This window comes from Oncorhynchus masou, chromosome 29 (assembly GCF_036934945.1).
Source record: "Oncorhynchus masou masou isolate Uvic2021 chromosome 29, UVic_Omas_1.1, whole genome shotgun sequence".
In the NCBI taxonomy this organism is placed as follows: domain Eukaryota; kingdom Metazoa; phylum Chordata; class Actinopteri; order Salmoniformes; family Salmonidae; genus Oncorhynchus; species Oncorhynchus masou.
In genome coordinates, this window is record NC_088240.1 from 92,360,237 (window position 1) to 92,379,196 (window position 18,960).

General features: G+C 44.6%; 1 protein-coding gene across 1 annotated transcript in view; it reads left to right on the top strand.

Moving 5' to 3' along the window:
* Window positions 1-9,336, top strand: part of LOC135519840 (CUB and sushi domain-containing protein 3-like) — a 13,748-nt gene extending 4,412 nt beyond the window's left edge. The window contains exons 6-8 of the mRNA XM_064945046.1: window positions 854-992; window positions 3,660-3,847; window positions 9,110-9,336. Of these exons, the coding sequence (XP_064801118.1) occupies window positions 854-992; window positions 3,660-3,847; window positions 9,110-9,336 (554 nt within the window). The remainder of the gene's footprint in view (window positions 1-853; window positions 993-3,659; window positions 3,848-9,109) is intronic.
* Window positions 9,337-18,960: the final 9,624 nt, after the last annotated feature.

The following is an 18,960-nucleotide window of genomic DNA, read 5'->3' on the forward strand; positions in this document are numbered from 1 at the left end:
TGTAGAGTCAGAGAGATGTATCTACTGTAGTAGAGGAACCTGGTGTAGAGTCAGAGAGATGCATCTACTGTAGTAGAGGAACCTAGTGTAGAGTCAGAGAGATGTATCTACTGTAGTAGAGGAACCTGGTGTAGAGTCAGAGACATGTATCTACTGTAGTAGAGGAACCTGGTGTAGAGTCAGAGACATGTATCTACTGTAGTAGAGGAACCTGGTGTAGAGTCAGAGAGATGTATCTACTGTAGTAGAGGAACCTGGTGTAGAGTCAGAGAGATGTATCTACTGTAGTAGAGGAACCTGGTGTAGAGTCAGAGAGATGCATCTACTGTAGTAGAGGAACCTGGTGTTACTGTAGATAGATTCCTCTGTATGTTGGTCATGTCCTTAATGTTGCAGGGAGGTGAGCAGCTCTAACAGTACAGCAGATAACTGCCTCTCTCTCTCCCTGGGTCGGTCCCAAATGTTACACTATTCCCTACATGGGGCCCTGGTCAAAACTCGTGCCCTATTTGGTGAGTAGAATTCCGTTTGGAATGCATCCCCTGACCCATGTAGTACCTAAGTCGATACTATATCATATTATCTCCCTCCCTCCCTCCCTCCCTCCCTCCCTCCCTCCCTCCCTCCCTCCCTCCTCCCTCCCTCCCTCCCTCCCTCCCTCCCTCCCTCCCTCCCTCCCTCCCTCCCTGCCTCCCTCCCTCCCTGCCTCCCTGCCTCCCTCCCTCTCCCCCTGCCTCCCTGCCTCCCTCCCTCTCCCCCTCACCTCCCTCCCTCCCTGCCTCCCTGCCTCCCTGCCTCCCTCCCTCCCTCCCTCCCCTCCCCCTCACCTCCCTCCCTCCCTGACCCTGTATAGCCCCATGTGGAGGCCACTACTCTGCTCCGTCCGGAGTGATCCTGTCCCCAGGGTGGCCTGGATACTATAAGGACTCCCTCAGCTGTGAGTGGGTCATCGAGGCGACGCCCGGACGCTCTGTCAAGATCAGTTTTGACAGGTCTGTATGACAGCACAGCAGCCAGAGCCCAGATAGGGAATGACTCTCTCCAAAAAGTCAGAGGCTAAAATATATAACTTTTTTTTCCTCTCCCAAACGTTGATGCTCCTTGCTTTAGACTGAGGAAATGTCAGATGACGTATGTCCCCCAATCAGATTAGACTGTACTTCAGATTTTTACATTAATGTTATTGAACAAAAGTGTGTCTCCTTCAAATTGTCCATTACATTCTGTTAGGTACTTTTGATTGGCTGAATGGGGCTTGATCCTGTATTGTATTTCCGATGTTATATTAATTACTATTGACTGCATTGTGTTTCTCTCAGTAGGCTGAAGACTGTTTTAAAATGTTATTGATGTCGAGCTCTGGGTTGGCTGATGTAATCTGTTTTATACTGTAGAGGACTGGAGGGATGTAGAGCTCTGATGTCATCTGTTTTATACTGTAGAGGACTGGAGGGATGTAGAGCTCTGGGTTGGCTGATGTCATCTGTTTTATACTGTAGAGGACTGGAGGGATGTAGAGCTCTGATGTCATCTGTTTTATACTGTAGAGGACTGGAGGGATGTAGAGCTCTGATGTCATCTGTTTTATACTGTAGAGGACTGGAGGGATGTAGAGCTCTGATGTCATCTGTTTTATACTGTAGAGGACTGGAGGGATGTAGAGCTCTGATGTCATCTGTTTTATACTGTAGAGGACTGGAGGGATGTAGAGCTCTGATGTAATCTGTTTTATACTCTAGAGGACTGGAGGGATGTAGAGCTCTGATGTCATCTGTTTTATACTGCAGAGGACTGGAGGGATGTAGAGCTCTGATGTCATCTGTTTTATACTGTAGAGGACTGGAGGGATGTAGAGCTCTGATGTCATCTGTTTTATACTGTAGAGGACTGGAGGGATGTAGAGCTCTGATGTCATCTGTTTTATACTCTAGAGGACTGGAGGGATGTAGAGCTCTGATGTCATCTGTTTTATACTCTAGAGGACTGGAGGGATGTAGAGCTCTGTCATCTGCTTTATACTGTAGAGGACTGGAGGGATGTAGAGCTCTGATGTCATCTGCTTTATACTGTAGAGGACTGGAGGGATGTAGAGCTCTGATGTCATCTGTTTTATACTCTAGAGGACTGGAGGGATGTAGAGCTCTGATGTCATCTGTTTTATACTCTAGAGGACTGGAGGGATGTAGAGCTCTGATGTCATCTGTTTTATACTGTAGAGGACTGGAGGGATGTAGAGCTCTGATGTCATCTGTTTTATACTCTAGAGGACTGGAGGGATGTAGAGCTCTGTCATCTGTTTTATACTGTAGAGGACTGGAGGGATGTAGAGCTCTGTCATCTGTTTTATACTGTTGAGGACTGGAGGGATGTAGAGCTCTGATGTCATCTGTTTTATAATGTAGAGGACTGGAGGGATGTAGAGCTCTGATGTCATCTGTTTTATACTGTAGAGGACTGGAGGGCCTGAATGGCCAAAGCAGATATATGTCCTGTCCAATTAAATTGCCTAATTAAATCAAGGTTAAATAAAAGAAGTATTAAAATATTTAAAAATGGTGAGATCTTAACAACGACAAATTATTGGAAGCAATTGCTGTGTGAAGCATTTCTGGTCAGGATGGATGGATGGGCGGGTGGATGGACAACGGCCATAAGAACGGATGATTGGGTAAAGGGGTGGATGGATGGATGGAGGAATTAATTAAGTAATTAATGAATGAAAGAAAGAAAGAAAGAAAGAATGAAAGAAAAAAAGAAAGAAAGAAAGAATTGCTTACGGTTTCAAACCGACAAATCAGACTTATACCTGTACCTCTTCTCCTCTCCTCTCCTCTCCTCTCCTCTCCTCTCCTCTCCTCTCCTCTCCTCTCCCTCTCCCTCTCCTCTCCTCCTCTCCTCTCCTCTCCTCTCCTCTCTCCCTCCTCTCCTCTCCTCCTCCCTCCTCCTCCCTCTCCTCTCCTCTCCCCCTCCTCCCTCTCCTCTCCCTCTCCTCCTCTCCTCTCCCCTCCTCTCCTCTCTCCTCTCCCTTCTCTCTCTCCTCTCCTCTCCCTCTCCCTCCCCTCTCCTCTCCCTCCTCTCCCTTCTCTCCTCTCCCCTCTCCTCTCCCTCTCCCCTCCCCTCCTCTCCTCTCCTCTCCACTCCTCTCCCTTCTTCCTCTCCTCTCCTCTCCTCTCCACTCCTCTCCCTTCTTCCTCTCCTCTCCTCTCCTCTCCTCTCCTCTCCCTTCTCTCCTCTCTCCTCTCCTCTCCCTCCCCCCTCCTCCTCTCCTCTCCCCCCCCTCCTCTCCCTCTCCCTCTCCTCTCCCCCCCCTCTCCTCTCCCCTCTCCCCCTCCCCCTCCCCCTCCTCTCCTCTCCCCCTCCTCCTCCCTCTCCTCTCCTCTCCTCTCCCTTCTCTCCTCTCTCCCTCTCCTCTCCTCTCCCCTCTCCCTCTCCCCTCCCTCTCCTCCCTCTCCTCTCCACTCCTCTCCCTTCTTCCTCTCCTCTCCTCTCCTCTCCTCTCCACTCCTCTCCCTTCTTCCTCTCCTCTCCTCTCCACTCCTCTCCCCTCTCCCCTCCTCTCCCCTCCTCTCCCCTCCTCTCCTCTCCTCTCCCTTCTTCCTCTCCTCTCCTCTCCTCTCCTCTCTCTTCCCTTCCATCTCTTCTCTTTCCCTGTGAATCAGGTTCCAGACGGAGCTCAGCTATGACTTCCTGGAGTTGCATGATGGTCCCAACCTGCTCTCGCCTCTGATTGGCTCGTTCAACGGGACCCAGGTCCCACAGTTCCTGTTCAGCAGTAGTAACTTCATCTACCTCCTCTTCACCACCGACAACAGCAGATCCAACAGCGGCTTCAAGATCTTCTACGAGAGTGAGATAATAACAATATGTTTTTTTTGTGTGGCCTTTATGACTGGTGTTCTGACAAACACATATATGGTACAAGTCTACCATTGATATCAATTAATGATAATAAGTTGAGACAACAACAAGCTCTATTTCCAAACCCATTATCTTGATTTATGTGAAAGTCTGAGTTGTGGATGTACAGTCTTGTCTCAACTCTTAATGAGACTGTTCTGGATTCCTTCTTATCAAGCAGCAAACATAGACACAGCTCTGATCAGTAAGATTAGGGCCACGACAGGCCCTACTTATGATGTACAATAGGTAGCCTGAGTTATATCTGTGTCGTAGAGTATAGAATAAACCGAATTCCCAACTTCCTGTAGAATAAACTGACTTCCTGTAGAATAAACTGACTTCCTGTAGAATAAACTGATTTCCCAACTTCCTGTAGAATAAACTGATTTCCTGACTTCCTGTAGAATAAACTGATTTCCCAACTTCCTGTAGAATAAACTGATTTCCCGACTTCCTGTAGAATAAACTGATTTCCCAACTTCCTGTAGAATAAACTGATTTCCTGACTTCCTGTAGAATAAACTGACTTCCTGTAGAATAAACTGACTTCCTGTAGAATAAACTGATTTCCCAACTTCCTGTAGAATAAACTGATTTCCCGACTTCCTGTAGAATAAACTGATTTCCCAACTTCCTGTAGAATAAACTGATTTCCTGACTTCCTGTAGAATAAACTGATTTCCCAACTTCCTGTAGAATAAACTGATTTCCCGACTTCCTGTAGAATAAACTGATTTCCCAACTTCCTGTAGAATAAACGGATTTCCTGACTTCCTGTAGAATAAACTGATTTCCCAACTTCCTGTAGAATAAACTGATTTCCCAACTTCCTGTAGAATAAACTGATTTCCCAACTTCCTGTAGAATAAACGGATTTCCTGACTTCCTGTAGAATAAACTGATTTCCCAACTTCCTGTAGAATAAACTGATTTCCCGACTTCCTGTAGAATAAACTGATTTCCCAACTTCCTGTAGAATAAACTGATTTCCCAACTTCCTGTAGAATAAACTGATTTCCCGACTTCCTGTAGAATAAACTGATTTCCTGACTTCCTGTAGAATAAACTGATTTCCCGACTTCCTGTAGAATAAACTGATTTCCCAACTTCCTGTAGAATAAACTGAGTTCCTGACTTCCTGTAGAATAAACTGATTTCCCAACTTCCTGTAGAATAAACTGATTTCCCAACTTCCTGTATAATAAACTGAGTACCTGACTTCCTGTAGAATAAACTGATTTCCCGACTTCCTGTAGAATAAACTGAGTTCCTGACTTCCTGTAGAATAAACTGATTTCCCGACTTCCTGTAGAATAAACTGATTTCCCAACTTCCTGTAGAATAAACTGATTTCCAGACTTCCTGTAGAATAAACTGAGTACCTGACTTCCTGTAGAATAAACTGATTTCCTGACTTCCTGTAGAATAAACTGATTTCCCAACTTCCTGTAGAATAAACTGATTTCCCGACTTCCTGTAGAATAAACTGATTTCCCAACTTCCTGTAGAATAAACGGATTTCCTGACTTCCTGTAGAATAAACTGATTTCCCGACTTCCTGTAGAATAAACTGATTTCCCAACTTCCTGTAGAATAAACTGATTTCCCGACTTCCTGTAGAATAAACTGATTTCCCAACTTCCTGTAGAATAAACTGATTTCCCAACTTCCTGTAGAATAAACTGATTTCCCGACTTCCTGTAGAATAAACTGATTTCCCAACTTCCTGTATAATAAACTGAGTACCTGACTTCCTGTAGAATAAACTGAGTACCTGACTTCCTGTAGAATAAACTGAGTTCCTGACTTCCTGTAGAATAAACTGATTTCCCGACTTCCTGTAGAATAAACTGATTTCCCAACTTCCTGTAGAATAAACTGATTTCCCAACTTCCTGTATAATAAACTGAGTACCTGACTTCCTGTAGAATAAACTGATTTCCCGACTTCCTGTAGAATAAACTGAGTTCCTGACTTCCTGTAGAATAAACTTACTTCCTGTAGAATAAACTGACTTCCTGTAGAATAAACTGACTTTCTGACTTCCTGTATTTGCTCTGGAAAGCATTTCAGCTGCTAAAATGAAGAGAATGAGTGACATTTTCTCCACCATAAAATGATCTGTGGGACCCCTAGTTAGCTCAACACACTGCTATTGTAACGTGTAGCGCTAATAAACGAGAGGCAAGGGAGTAAATTTAATAAATAAACAAACTAGGAACAAAACAAGACACACGAGCAGCGTAAGGACGTTCAACAGAATCAATAACGCCTGAGGAAAGAACCAAAGGGAGTGACATATATAGGGGGATGGTAATAAGGAATGCGATGAGTCCAGGTGAGTCTCATGAGGCGCAGGTGCGCATAACGATGGTGACAGGTGTGCGTAATAATGAGAAAACTGTCGATAACAAGCGCCAGAGAGGGAGAGCAGGACTAGACGTGACAGCCGTTGCTTCTTATGGAACATTTATGGAATTTATTAATCCTGTCCCAAACTGGAACTATTGTAGGATTCTATCCATATGTAAATTAAGGCTGTCAAATGATTAACAAAGTTAATCACAATTAAATCGCATGATTTTCTGTAGTTAATCGTGATTAATCAAAAAAAATTGAAATTGTTGAAATTTGACTCTAATTCAAGATGTTTACAGGGATACTTCGACATTTTGACAATTAGCCCCTTTAGAACCCTACTGACCCAGAGACAGATGAGGTCCTTTATCTACTGACCCAGAGTCAGATGAGGCCCTTTATCTACTGACCCAGAGTCAGATGAGGCCCTTTATCTACTGACCCAGAGTCAGATGAGGTCCTTTATCTACTGACCCAGAGTCAGATGAGGCCCTTTATCTACTGACCCAGAGTCAGGTGAGGCCCTTTATCTACTGACCCAGAGTCAGATGAGGCCCTTTATCTACTGACCCAGAGTCAGATGAGGCCCTTTATCTACTGATCCAGAGTCAGATGAGGCCCTTTATCTACTGACCCAGAGTCAGATGAGGCCCTTTATCTACTGACCCAGAGTCAGACGAGGCCCTTTATCTACTGACCCAGAGTCAGATGAGGTCCTTTATCTACTGACCCAGAGTCAGATGAAGCCCTTTACCTACTGACCCAGAGTCAGATGAGGCCCTTTATTTACTGACCCAGAGTCAGATGAGGCCCAGATGAAGCCCTTTATCTACTAACCCAGAGTCAGATGAGGTCCTTTATCTATTGACTCAGAGTCAGATGAGGCCTAGATGAAGCCCTTTATCTACTAACCCAGAGTCAGATGAGGTCCTTTATCTACTGACCCAGAGTCAGATGAAGCCCTTTATCTACTGATCCAGAGTCAGATGAGGTCCTTTATCTACTGACCCAGAGTCAGATGAGGCCCTTTATCTACTGACCCAGAGTCAGATGAGGCCCTTTATCTACTGATCCAGAGTCAGATGAAGCCCATTATCTACTGACCCAGAGTCAGATGAGGCCCTTTATCTACTGACCCAGAGTCAGATGAGGTCCTTTATCTACTGACCCAGAGTCAGATGAAGCCCTTTATCTACTGACCCAGAGTCAGATGAGGCCCTTTATCTACTGACCCAGAGTCAGATGAGGCCCTTTATCTACTGACCCAGAGTCAGATGAGGCCCTTTATCTACTGACCCAGAGTCAGATGAGGCACTTTATCTACTGATCCAGAGTCAGATGAGGCCCTTTATCTACTGACCCAGAGTCAGATGAGGCCCTTTATCTACTGACCCAGAGTCAGACGAGGCCCTTTATCTACTGACCCAGAGTCAGATGAGGTCCTTTATCTACTGACCCAGAGTCAGATGAAGCCCTTTACCTACTGACCCAGAGTCAGATGAGGCCCTTTATTTACTGACCCAGAGTCAGATGAGGCCCAGATGAAGCCCTTTATCTACTAACCCAGAGTCAGATGAGGTCCTTTATCTATTGACTCAGAGTCAGATGAGGCCTAGATGAAGCCCTTTATCTACTAACCCAGAGTCAGATGAGGTCCTTTATCTACTGACCCAGAGTCAGATGAAGCCCTTTATCTACTGATCCAGAGTCAGATGAGGTCCTTTATCTACTGACCCAGAGTCAGATGAGGCCCTTTATCTACTGACCCAGAGTCAGATGAGGCCCTTTATCTACTGATCCAGAGTCAGATGAAGCCCATTATCTACTGACCCAGAGTCAGATGAGGCCCTTTATCTACTGACCCAGAGTCAGATGAGGTCCTTTATCTACTGACCCAGAGTCAGATGAAGCCCTTTATCTACTGACCCAGAGTCAGATGAGGCCCTTTATCTACTGACCCAGAGTCAGATGAGGCCCTTTATCTACTGACCCAGAGTCAGATGAGGCCCTTTATCTACTGACCCAGAGTCAGATGAGGCCATTTATCTACTGACCCAGAGTCAGATGAAGTCCTTTGTCTACTGACCCAGTGTCAGATGAGGCCCTTTGTCTACTGACCCAGAGTCAGATGAGGTAGGGAGGGTTTGGGGGGTGGATGTGTTATGTGGAGGGATGGTGGTTGGGATATGGTAACATTTTTTGTACTTACATTGATGTGCATTCTCTTAAACTTATAACTTGTGAAAATAATATACAAAAAATCCAAACAATTGTTTTTAACTGCACTGTCCCTTTAAATCTTTTGACCTGAGAACTTCAACAAAGACAATAGCTAAATGGAATGGAAAGTTCTGTTCTGATTCAAATCAATGTGGGAAACTAGAGATGGCAATCTAAACATTCTAAACATTCTAAACATTCTAAACATTCTCATTTGATTAGTTAGTTAGCTAGCTAGCTTACATTAGCGTGAATAGCAAGCTACTTCAGTGCAAATTCTTTTTGTTGTTGTTGCTGTAATCTAAAGAAATGCCTGGGAATGTGTTTATAGTTGAACTTTCTGTAAGTTTTCCTTAAAACTGCCAACTGAGCTTCCCACTGAGCTAATACCAAGAGCTCAGCAGAGCAAAGAGCATGTTGTGTGTTGCGCTCAAAACGGTCCGTGAGGAAACAAATACCTTTTGGATGAAAAAAAAATGGAGATGCGATGAACTGCGCCCCTTCAAAAACAAAAAATGAAAACAATGTGCGATGATAAAAAAATGGCTAAAGTTAAGGAGTTATTAACACATTAACGTGGACAGGCCCTAAAGTATAAATATTCATTTTTTTTTACCTTGTCTCCTACCAGTCGTGACATTGGACACATCGTCATGCATGGACCCTGGGATCCCGGTGAACGGTGTGCGGTATGGCCATGACCTGGCCATCGGGTCCACGGTGTCGTTCCAGTGTGACCAGGGATACCGGCTCAGTCACGAGGAACCGCTGGTCTGTGGGAAGAACCACTGGTGGAGCCATCCTCTGCCCACATGTGACGGTATGTTAGCCTCTATAACAGGGGGATTTACAATCTGATCCCGACAAGGTCCGGACAACTGCTGCTTTTCTGTTTTACCTAATCATTAATATCACCCACCTGGTGTCCCAGATCTAAATCAGTCCCTGATTAGAGGGGAATCACCCACCTGGTGTCCCAGGTCTAAATCAGGCCCTGATTAGAGGGGAATCACCCACCTGGTGTCCCAGGTCTAAATCAGGCCCTGACTAGAGGGGAATCACCCACCTGGTGTCCCAGGTCTAAATCAGGCCCTGATGAGAGGGGAATCACCCACCTGGTGTCCCAGGTCTAAATCAGTCCCTGATTAGAGGGGAATCACCCACCTGGTGTCCCAGGTCTAAATCAGGCCCTGATTAGAGGGGAATCACCCACCTGGTGTCCCAGGTCTAAATCAGTCCCTGATTAGAGGGGAATCACCCACCTGGTGTCCCAGGTCTAAATCAGTCCCAGATTGGAGGGGAATCACCCACCTGGTGTCCCAGGTCTAAATCAGTCCCTGATTAGAGGGGAATCACCCACCTGGTGTCCCAGGTCTAAATCAGTCCCAGATTGGAGGGGAATCATCCACCTGGTGTCCCAGGTCTAAATCAGTCCCTGATTAGAGGGGAATCACCCACCTGCTGTCCCAGGTCTAAAGCAGTCCCAGATTGGAGGGGAATCACCCACCTGGTGTCCCAGGTCTAAATCAGTCCCTGATTAGAGGGGAATCACCCACCTGGTGTCCCAGGTCTAAATCAGGCCCTGATTAGAGGGGAATCACCCACCTGGTGTCCCAGGTCTAAATCAGTCCCTGATTAGAGGGGAATCACCCACCTGGTGTCCCAGGTCTAAATCAGGCCCTGAATAGAGGGGAGTCACCCACCTGGTGTCCCAGATCTAAATCAGTCCCTGTTTACAGGGGAATCACCCACCTGGTGTCCCAGGTCTAAACCAGTCCCTGTTTACAGGGGAATCACCCACCTGGTGTCCCAGGTCTAAATCAGGCCCTGATTAAAGGGGAATCACCCACCTGGTGTCCCAGGTCTAAATCAGGCCCTGATTAGACGGGATTCACCCACCTGATGTCCCAGGTCTAAACCTGTCCCTGATTAAAGGGGAATCACCCACCTGGTGTCCCAGGTCTAAATCAGTCCCTGATTAGAGGGGAATCACCCACCTGGTGTCCCAGGTCTAAATCAGGCCCAGATGAAAAAGCAAACAGTAAAACTGCCTTCAAGGTCCAGATTGATGTGAGAGGTCTATGTTATTTATAGTGATGGTAGGTTACTAAATACATAATGCCTCTTTATTTGTCATCTCAATAATGCATAGCCTTGTCCACTGCCCACATATGATGCTATGGTTTAGATTATTATATTAAATGCTTGTGCTTCTACACCTGCATTGGGTTTTAGGCTGGGTTTCTTTTCCAGGGAGTTTTTCCTAGCCACCGGTGCTTCTACACCTGCATTGGGTTTTAGGCTGGGTTTCTTTTCCAGGGAGTTTTTCCTAGCCACCGGTGCTTCTACACCTGCATTGGGTTTTAGGCTGGGTTTCTTTTCCAGGGAGTTTTTCATAGCCACCGTGCTTCTACACCTGCATTGGGTTTTAGGCTGGGTTTCTTTTCCAGGGAGTTTTTCATAGCCACCGTGCTTCTACACCTGCATTGGGTTTTAGGCTGGGTTTCTTTTCCAGGGAGTTTTTCCTAGCCACCGGTGCTTCTACACCTGCATTGGGTTTTAGGCTGGGTTTCTTTTCCAGGGAGTTTTTCCTAGCCACCGTGCTTCTACACCTGCATTGGGTTTTAGGCTGGGTTTCTTTTCCAGGGAGTTTTTCCTAGCCACCGTGCTTCTACACCTGCATTGGGTTTTAGGCTGGGTTTCTTTTCCAGGGAGTTTTTCCTAGCCACCGGTGCTTCTACACCTGCATTGGGTTTTAGGCTGGGTTTCTTTTCCAGGGAGTTTTTCCTAGCCACCGGTGCTTCTACACCTGCATTGGGTTTTAGGCTGGGTTTCTTTTCCAGGGAGTTTTTCCTAGCCACCGGTGCTTCTACACCTGCATTGGGTTTTAGGCTGGGTTTCTTTTCTAGGGAGTTTTTCCTAGCCACCGTGCTTCTACACCTGCATTGGGTTTTAGGCTGGGTTTCTTTTCCAGAGAGTTTTTCCTAGCCACCGTGCTTCTACACCTGCATTGGGTTTTAGGCTGGGTTTTCTTTTCTAGGGAGTTTTTCCTAGCCACCGGTGCTTCTACACCTGCATTGGGTTTTAGGCTGGGTTTCTGTACAGCACTTTGAGATATCAGCTGATCGAAGAAGGGCTATATAAATACATTCGATTTGATTAGATTATAATATACGTAATCTCTGGGTTTAGATAATAACGTGTGTAAACTAGTTTAAGATGTACTGGTGCAATCTTTTTTCACTTTAGTTAACACCTGTTTTAGCCAACTCCTGTTTTAGCCAACACCTGCTTTAGCCAACACCTGTTAGCCAACAGCTGTTTTAGCCAACTCCTGCTTTAGCCAACTCCTGCTTTAGCCAACACCTGTTTTAGCCAACACCTGCTTTAGCAACTCCTGCTTTAGCCAACACCTGCTTTAGCCAACTCCTGCTTTAGCAACTCCTGCTTTAGCCAACTCCTGCTTTAGCAACACCTGCTTTAGCAACACCTGCTTTAGCAACTCCTGCTTTAGCCAACTCCTGCTTTAGCCAACACCTGCTTTAGCAACTCCTGCTTTAGCCAACACCTGCTTTAGCAACTCAATGAAGCTAGCCCGGTCTCATCTGGATGTGTCATCTCAATGAAGCTAGCCCGGTCTCATCTGGATGTGTCATCTCAATGAAGCTAGCCCGGTCTCATCTGGATGTGTCATCTCAATGAAGCTAGCCCGGTCTCATCTGGATGTATCATCTCAATGAAGCTAGCCCGGTCTCACCTGGATGTGCTCCAGCCAACTCCTCTCTGCTGTGTTTGTTCCTTTGCATGCCAAACACGTAACCTTCTCTCCAGCACGGCACGACAACCATATTCAGACCAATCTGCTGCACATACAGATCAGGGCGCAGGGTTTAAGGATATTTATACGGTTCACCCAACACCTACTGGGCAGGGATTCCATTTTAATGTCACACCCTAGCAGTATTCCCGATGATGCTATACCTGTGTCCTTGAATTAATAAACAATCACTTTTGTTCCCGAAATGCACCAAGGAACGTTTAAATATTTCAGTGGCGTATTTGGTAGATGGTCCCAGTCACCACACCTGTACAGGGACGATGTACTGGAGAGAGGAGATTGGCAGGAGGTAGAGTCATAGGGCTTTGATTGTACTAACACACGTTATACTGTATTATCTATAAGGCCCACTACACTTTACATCAAATTAATACATGATATAGAGACAGAGTCTTCCTGCCACTCACCTCTCCACTGGGACAATATAATAGACATGGTTAGTTAGTAGATTCTTCTAATCACTCACCTCTCTACTGGGATAATATAATAGACAGTTAGTTAGTAGAGTCTTCTAGTCACTCACCTCCCTACTGGGACAATATAATAGACATGGTTAGTTAGTAGAGTCTTCCTGCCATTCACCTCCCTACTGGGACAATATAATAGACATGGTTAGATAGTAGAGTCTTCTAGTCACTCACCTCTCCACTGGGACAATATAATAGACATGGTTAGATAGTAGAGTCTTCTAGTCACTCACCTCTCCACTGGGACAATATAATAGACATGGTTAGTTAGTAGAGCTTCCTGCCACTCACCTTTCTACTGGGACAATATAATAGACATGGTTAGATAGTAGAGCTTCCTGCCACTCACCTCTCTACTGGGACAATATAATAGACATGGTTAGTTAGTAGAGTCTTCTAGTCACTCACCTCCCTACTGGGACAATATAATAGACATGGTTAGTTAGTAGAGTCTTCTAGTCACTCACCTCCCTACTGGGACAATATAATAGACATGGTTAGTTAGTAGAGTCTTCTAGTCACTCACCTCCCTACTGGGACAATATAATAGACATGGTTAGTTAGTAGAGTCTTCCTGTCACTCACCTCCCTACTGGGACAATATAATAGACATGGTTAGTTAGTAGAGTCTATCTGTCACTCACCTCTCCACTGGGACAATATAATAGGCATGGTTAGAAGGTAGAGTCTATCTGTCACTCACCTCCCCCCCTACTGGGACAATATAATAGACATGGTTAGTTAGTAGAGTTTTCCTGTCACTCACCTCTCTACTGGGACAATATTATAGACATGGTTAGTTAGTAGAGTCTTCTAGTCACTCACCTCTCTACTGGGACAATATAATAGACATGGTTAGTTAGTAGAGTCTTCCTGTCACTCACCTCCCCCCCTACTGGGACAATATAATAGACATGGTTAGTTAGTAGAGTCTTCTAATCACTCACCTCTCCACTGGGACAATATAATAGACATGGTTAGTTAGTAGAGTTCTAGTCACTCACCTCTCCACTGGGACAATATAATAGACATGGTTAGAAAGTAGAGTCTTCTAGTCACTCACCTCTCTACTGGGACAATATAATATACATGGTTAGTTAGTAGAGCTTCCTGCCACTCACCTCTCTACTGGGACAATATAATAGACACGGTTAGTTAGTAGAGTCTTCCTGTCACTCACCTCCCTACTGGGACAATATAATAGACATGGTTAGTTAGTAGAGTCTTCTAGTCACTCACCTCTCTACTGGGACAATATAATAATAAATATATCCCATTTAGCAGACGCTTTTGTCCAAAGCGACTTACAAGTCGGCTGGGGCCACTACTTTTGCATATGGGTGGCCCCAGCGGGAATCGAACCCACGACGCTTGGCGTTGCAAGCGCCATGCTCTACCGACTGAGCCACATAATAGACATGGTTAGTTAGTAGAGTCTTCCTGTCACTCACCTCCCTACTGGGACAATATAATAGACATGGTTAGTTAGTAGAGTCTTCCTGTCACTCACCTCCCTACTGGGACAATATAATAGACATGGTTAGTTAGTAGAGTCTTCTAGTCACTCACCTCTCTACTGGGACAATATAATATACATGGTTAGTTAGTAGAGCTTCCTGCCACTCACCTCTCTACTGGGACAATATTATAGACATGGTTAGTTAGTAGAGTCTTCTAGTCACTCACCTCCCTACTGGGACAATATAATAGACATGGTTAGTTAGTAGAGCTTCCTGCCACTCACCTCTCTACTGGGACAATATAATAGACATGGTTAGATAGTAGAGTCTTCTAGTCACTCACCTCCCTACTGGGACAATATAATAGACATGGTTAGATAGTAGAGTCTTCTAGTCACTCACCTCTCTACTGGGACAATATAATAGACATGGTTAGATAGTAGAGTCTTCTAGTCACTCACCTCTCTACTGGGACAATATAATATACAGTTAGTTAGTAGAGTCTTCTAGTCACTCACCTCTCTACTGGGACAATATAATATACAGTTAGTTAGTAGAGTCTTCTAGTCACTCACCTCTCTACTGGGACAATATTATAGACAGTTAGTTAGTAGAGTTCTAATCACTCACCTTTCTACTGGGACAATATAATAGACATGGTTAGATAGTAGAGGCTATCTGTCACTCACCTCCCTACAGGGACAATATAATAGACATGGTTAGTTAGTAGAGTCTTCTAATCACTCACCTCTCTACTGGGACAATATAATATACATGGTTAGTTAGTAGAGCTTCCTGCCACTCACCTCTCTACTGGGACAATATTATAGACATGGTTAGTTAGTAGAGTCTTCTAATCACTCACCTCTCTACTGGGACAATATAATATACATGGTTAGTTAGTAGAGCTTCCTGCCACTCACCTCTCTACTGGGACAATATTATAGACATGGTTAGTTAGTAGAGTCTTCTAGTCACTCACCTCCCTACTGGGACAATATAATAGACATGGTTAGTTAGTAGAGCTTCCTGCCACTCACCTCTCTACTGGGACAATATAATAGACATGGTTAGATAGTAGAGTCTTCTAGTCACTCACCTCTCTACTGGGACAATATAATATACAGTTAGTTAGTAGAGTCTTCTAGTCACTCACCTCTCTACTGGGACAATATTATAGACAGTTAGTAGAGTTCTAATCACTCACCTTTCTACTGGGACAATATAATAGACATGGTTAGATAGTAGAGTCTTCCTGTCACTCACCTCCCTACTGGGACAATATAATAGACATGGTTAGTTAGTAGAGTCTTCCTGTCACTCACCTCTCTACTGGGACAATATAATAGACATGGTTAGTTAGTAGAGTCTTCTAATCACTCACCTCTCTACTGGGACAATATAATAGACATGGTTAGATAGTAGAGGCTATCTGTCACTCACCTCCCTACTGGGACAATATAATAGACATGGTTAGTTAGTAGAGTCTTCCTGTCACTCACCTCTCTACTGGGACAATATAATAGACATGGTTAGTTAGTAGAGTCTTCTAATCACTCACCTCTCTACTGGGACAATATAATAGACATGGTTAGTTGGTAGAGTTTAGAGGTTAGGATGGTAGAGGTTAAGGGGTTAGGAGGTAGGATGGTAGGGGGTTCGGGTAGATGCTAGGGAGACAGTAGGGTAGATGCTAGGGAGACAGTAGGGTAGATGTTAGGGAGACAGTAGGGTAGATGTTAGGGAGACAGTAGGGTAGATGCTAGGGAGACAGTAGGGTCGATGTTGTTACTGAGGGTGGACACAGGTAGACAGTAGGGTAGATGTTAGGGAGACAGTAGGGTAGATGCTAGGGAGACAGTAGGGTCGATGTTGTTACTGAGGGTGGACACAGTGAGACAGTAGGGTAGATGTTAGGGAGACAGTAGGGTAGATGTTAGGGAGACAGTAGGGTAGATGTTGTTACTGAGGGTGAACATATGGAGACAGTAGGGTAGATGTTAGGGAGACAGTAGGGTAAATGTTAGGGAGATATTATAGACATGGTTAGTTGGTAGAGTTTAGAGGTTAGGATGGTAGAGGTTAAGGGGTTAGGAGGTAGGATGGTAGGGGGTTTGGGTAGATGTTAGGGAGACAGTAGGGAAGATGCTAGGGAGACAGTAGGGTAGATGCTAGGGAGACAGTAGGGTAGATGTTAGGGAGACAGTAGGGTAGATGCTAGGGAGACAGTAAGGTTGATGTTGTTACTGAGGGTGGACACAGGGAGACAGTAGGGTAGATGTTAGGGAGACAGTAGGGTAGATATTGTTACTGAGGGTGAACACACAGAGACAGTAGGGTAGATGTTAGGGAGACAGTAATGTAGATGTTGTTACTGAGGGTGGACCCAGGGAGACAGTAGGGTAGATGTTAGGGAGACATTAGGTGTAGATGTTAGGGAGACAGTAGGGTAGATGTTGCTTCTGAGGGTGGACACAGGGAGACAGTAGGGTAGATGTTAGGGAGACAGTAGGATAGATGTTGTTACTGAGGGTGAACACATATACTAGTGTACCAGTGGAGTCTATCTAATATTCTTCTACAGCTTCACATCAAGGCGTCCAATACAGTGCTCCTGTCTGAGACCAGGTGTGCCAAACTCAAACCCACAAGCCTTGCCAACTAACACTCGGCTCATGTCTTAGTAATGACTTCATGTACGTTTGGCTCATTAATTAAACATTTGCTATAATTTTGGGAGGTAGGGTTTGATTTCTGTGTGGTTTGCCTGGAGAGACTCGCCTGTATGGCAAATGGCACCCTTGTTCCCTTCCCTATAGTGCACTACTTTTGACCAGGACCCATAAAGGGTAGTGCACTTACCATTAGGGATCGAGCTGAGGCCTCTAAGGGTTGTGACTGCAGCTGTACAGCTCCAGGCATCATTATCATCCTCCAAAAAAAAACCTGCCTGGCATTCATTGGCATTCATTACTTAGAAAACATGTCCTCCAGCCACCAAGTTCAACTTCAAATATTTGTCTGCCAGATGATGTGTTTCTGGGGGGCATCTGCATAACGCCAGCAGCCGGGCCGGGTTTACAAGAACAAAAAACAAAAACAAAATATATATTTTTTAAATATTTTAATATTTTTAAATTGTCATATTTGCCAAGTATTGTCCTTTAAAGAACATATGACCTTTTACACTGATAACAATACAGTACCAGCCAGTAGAGAGCGGGTGGCTGGTGAACAACGGCTAATTAATGTGAATAAACTTTCAACAGAGTCTTGACATTAACACTGTGGCCCAGTCGCCATGGGAGAGGATGGACTTTATCTCATTAACTTTGCTGTGGTTAAGATAAAGATCATATTGATGATGTCACTAAGGAAGACATTGCACGGGATCATATTGATGATGTCACTAAGGAAGACATTGCATGGGATCATATTGATGATGTCACTAAAGAAGACATGCACAAGATCATATTGATGATGTCACTAAAGAAGCCATGCACAGGATCATATTGATGATGTCAATCAGGAAGACAATCAAAACATGTAGCTCATTTTGTAGAGCATGTTGCTTACAACACCAAGGGTTGTGAGTTTGATTCCTGTTGACTAACCATACAAAGTGGGTTTGATTCCTGTTGACCAACCATACAAAAGTGGGTTTGATTCATGTTGACCAACTATACAAAAGTGGGTTTGATTCCTGTTGACCAACCATACAAACGTGGGTTTGATTCCTGTTGACCAACCATACAAACGTGAGTTTGATTCTTGTTGACCAACCATACAAAAGTGGGTTTGATTCCTGTTGACCAACCATACAAAAAAAATGTTGGATAAAAGTGTTTGCTAAATTACATGTATCATAGATGATGTATGTCAATAGTGTAGCGTAAGAGGGATCATAGCATTAAGTTGATTAGTATTATCATTAGCATTGTGTATTAGCATCAGGCTAGCATTAGCATAGTGCATTATCATCAGGCTACCAATAGCATTGTGTATTAGCACCAGGAAAGCATTAGCATTGTGTATTAGCATCAGGCTACCAATAGCATTGTGGATTAGCACCAGGCTAGCATTAGCATTGTGTGTTAGCATTATGCTAGCATTAGCATAGTGTATTAGCACCAGGATAGCATTAGCATTGTGTATTAGCACCAGGCTAGCATTAGTATTGTGTATTAGCATCAGGCCAGCATTAGAATTGTCTATTAGCATAATTGTCTCTCGTCATTCTCCAGCATCGTGCGGTGGGGACGTGAGAGGACCTGGTGGTATCATTCTGTCCCCTGGGTATCCAGAACTCTACCCCAACTCTCTAAACTGCACCTGGACGGTGGAGGTCGGACATGGGAAAGGTAGGAAAGGAAAGAATATGCGGTCTTTTACTCAAAGCCCTTTTTTTTATACAAATGGACCTACAGAACTATGACAAGTGTGACAGTGTCACGTGTATGTCTCTAATAAAACTTACTTTTTTAATTTATTTAACTTGGTAAGTCAGTTAACAACAAATTCTTATTTTACAAGTGACGGCCTAGGAACAGTGGGTTAACTGCAGTGTTCAGGGGAAGAACGACAGATTTTTTTACCTTATCAGCTCTGGGATTCGATCTAGCAACCATTCCGTTACTGGCCCAACGCTCTAACCACTAGGCTACCCTGCCTAAATCTGTTGTATCAGATTTCACCATTCAAAGAGCTTTAAATGTCC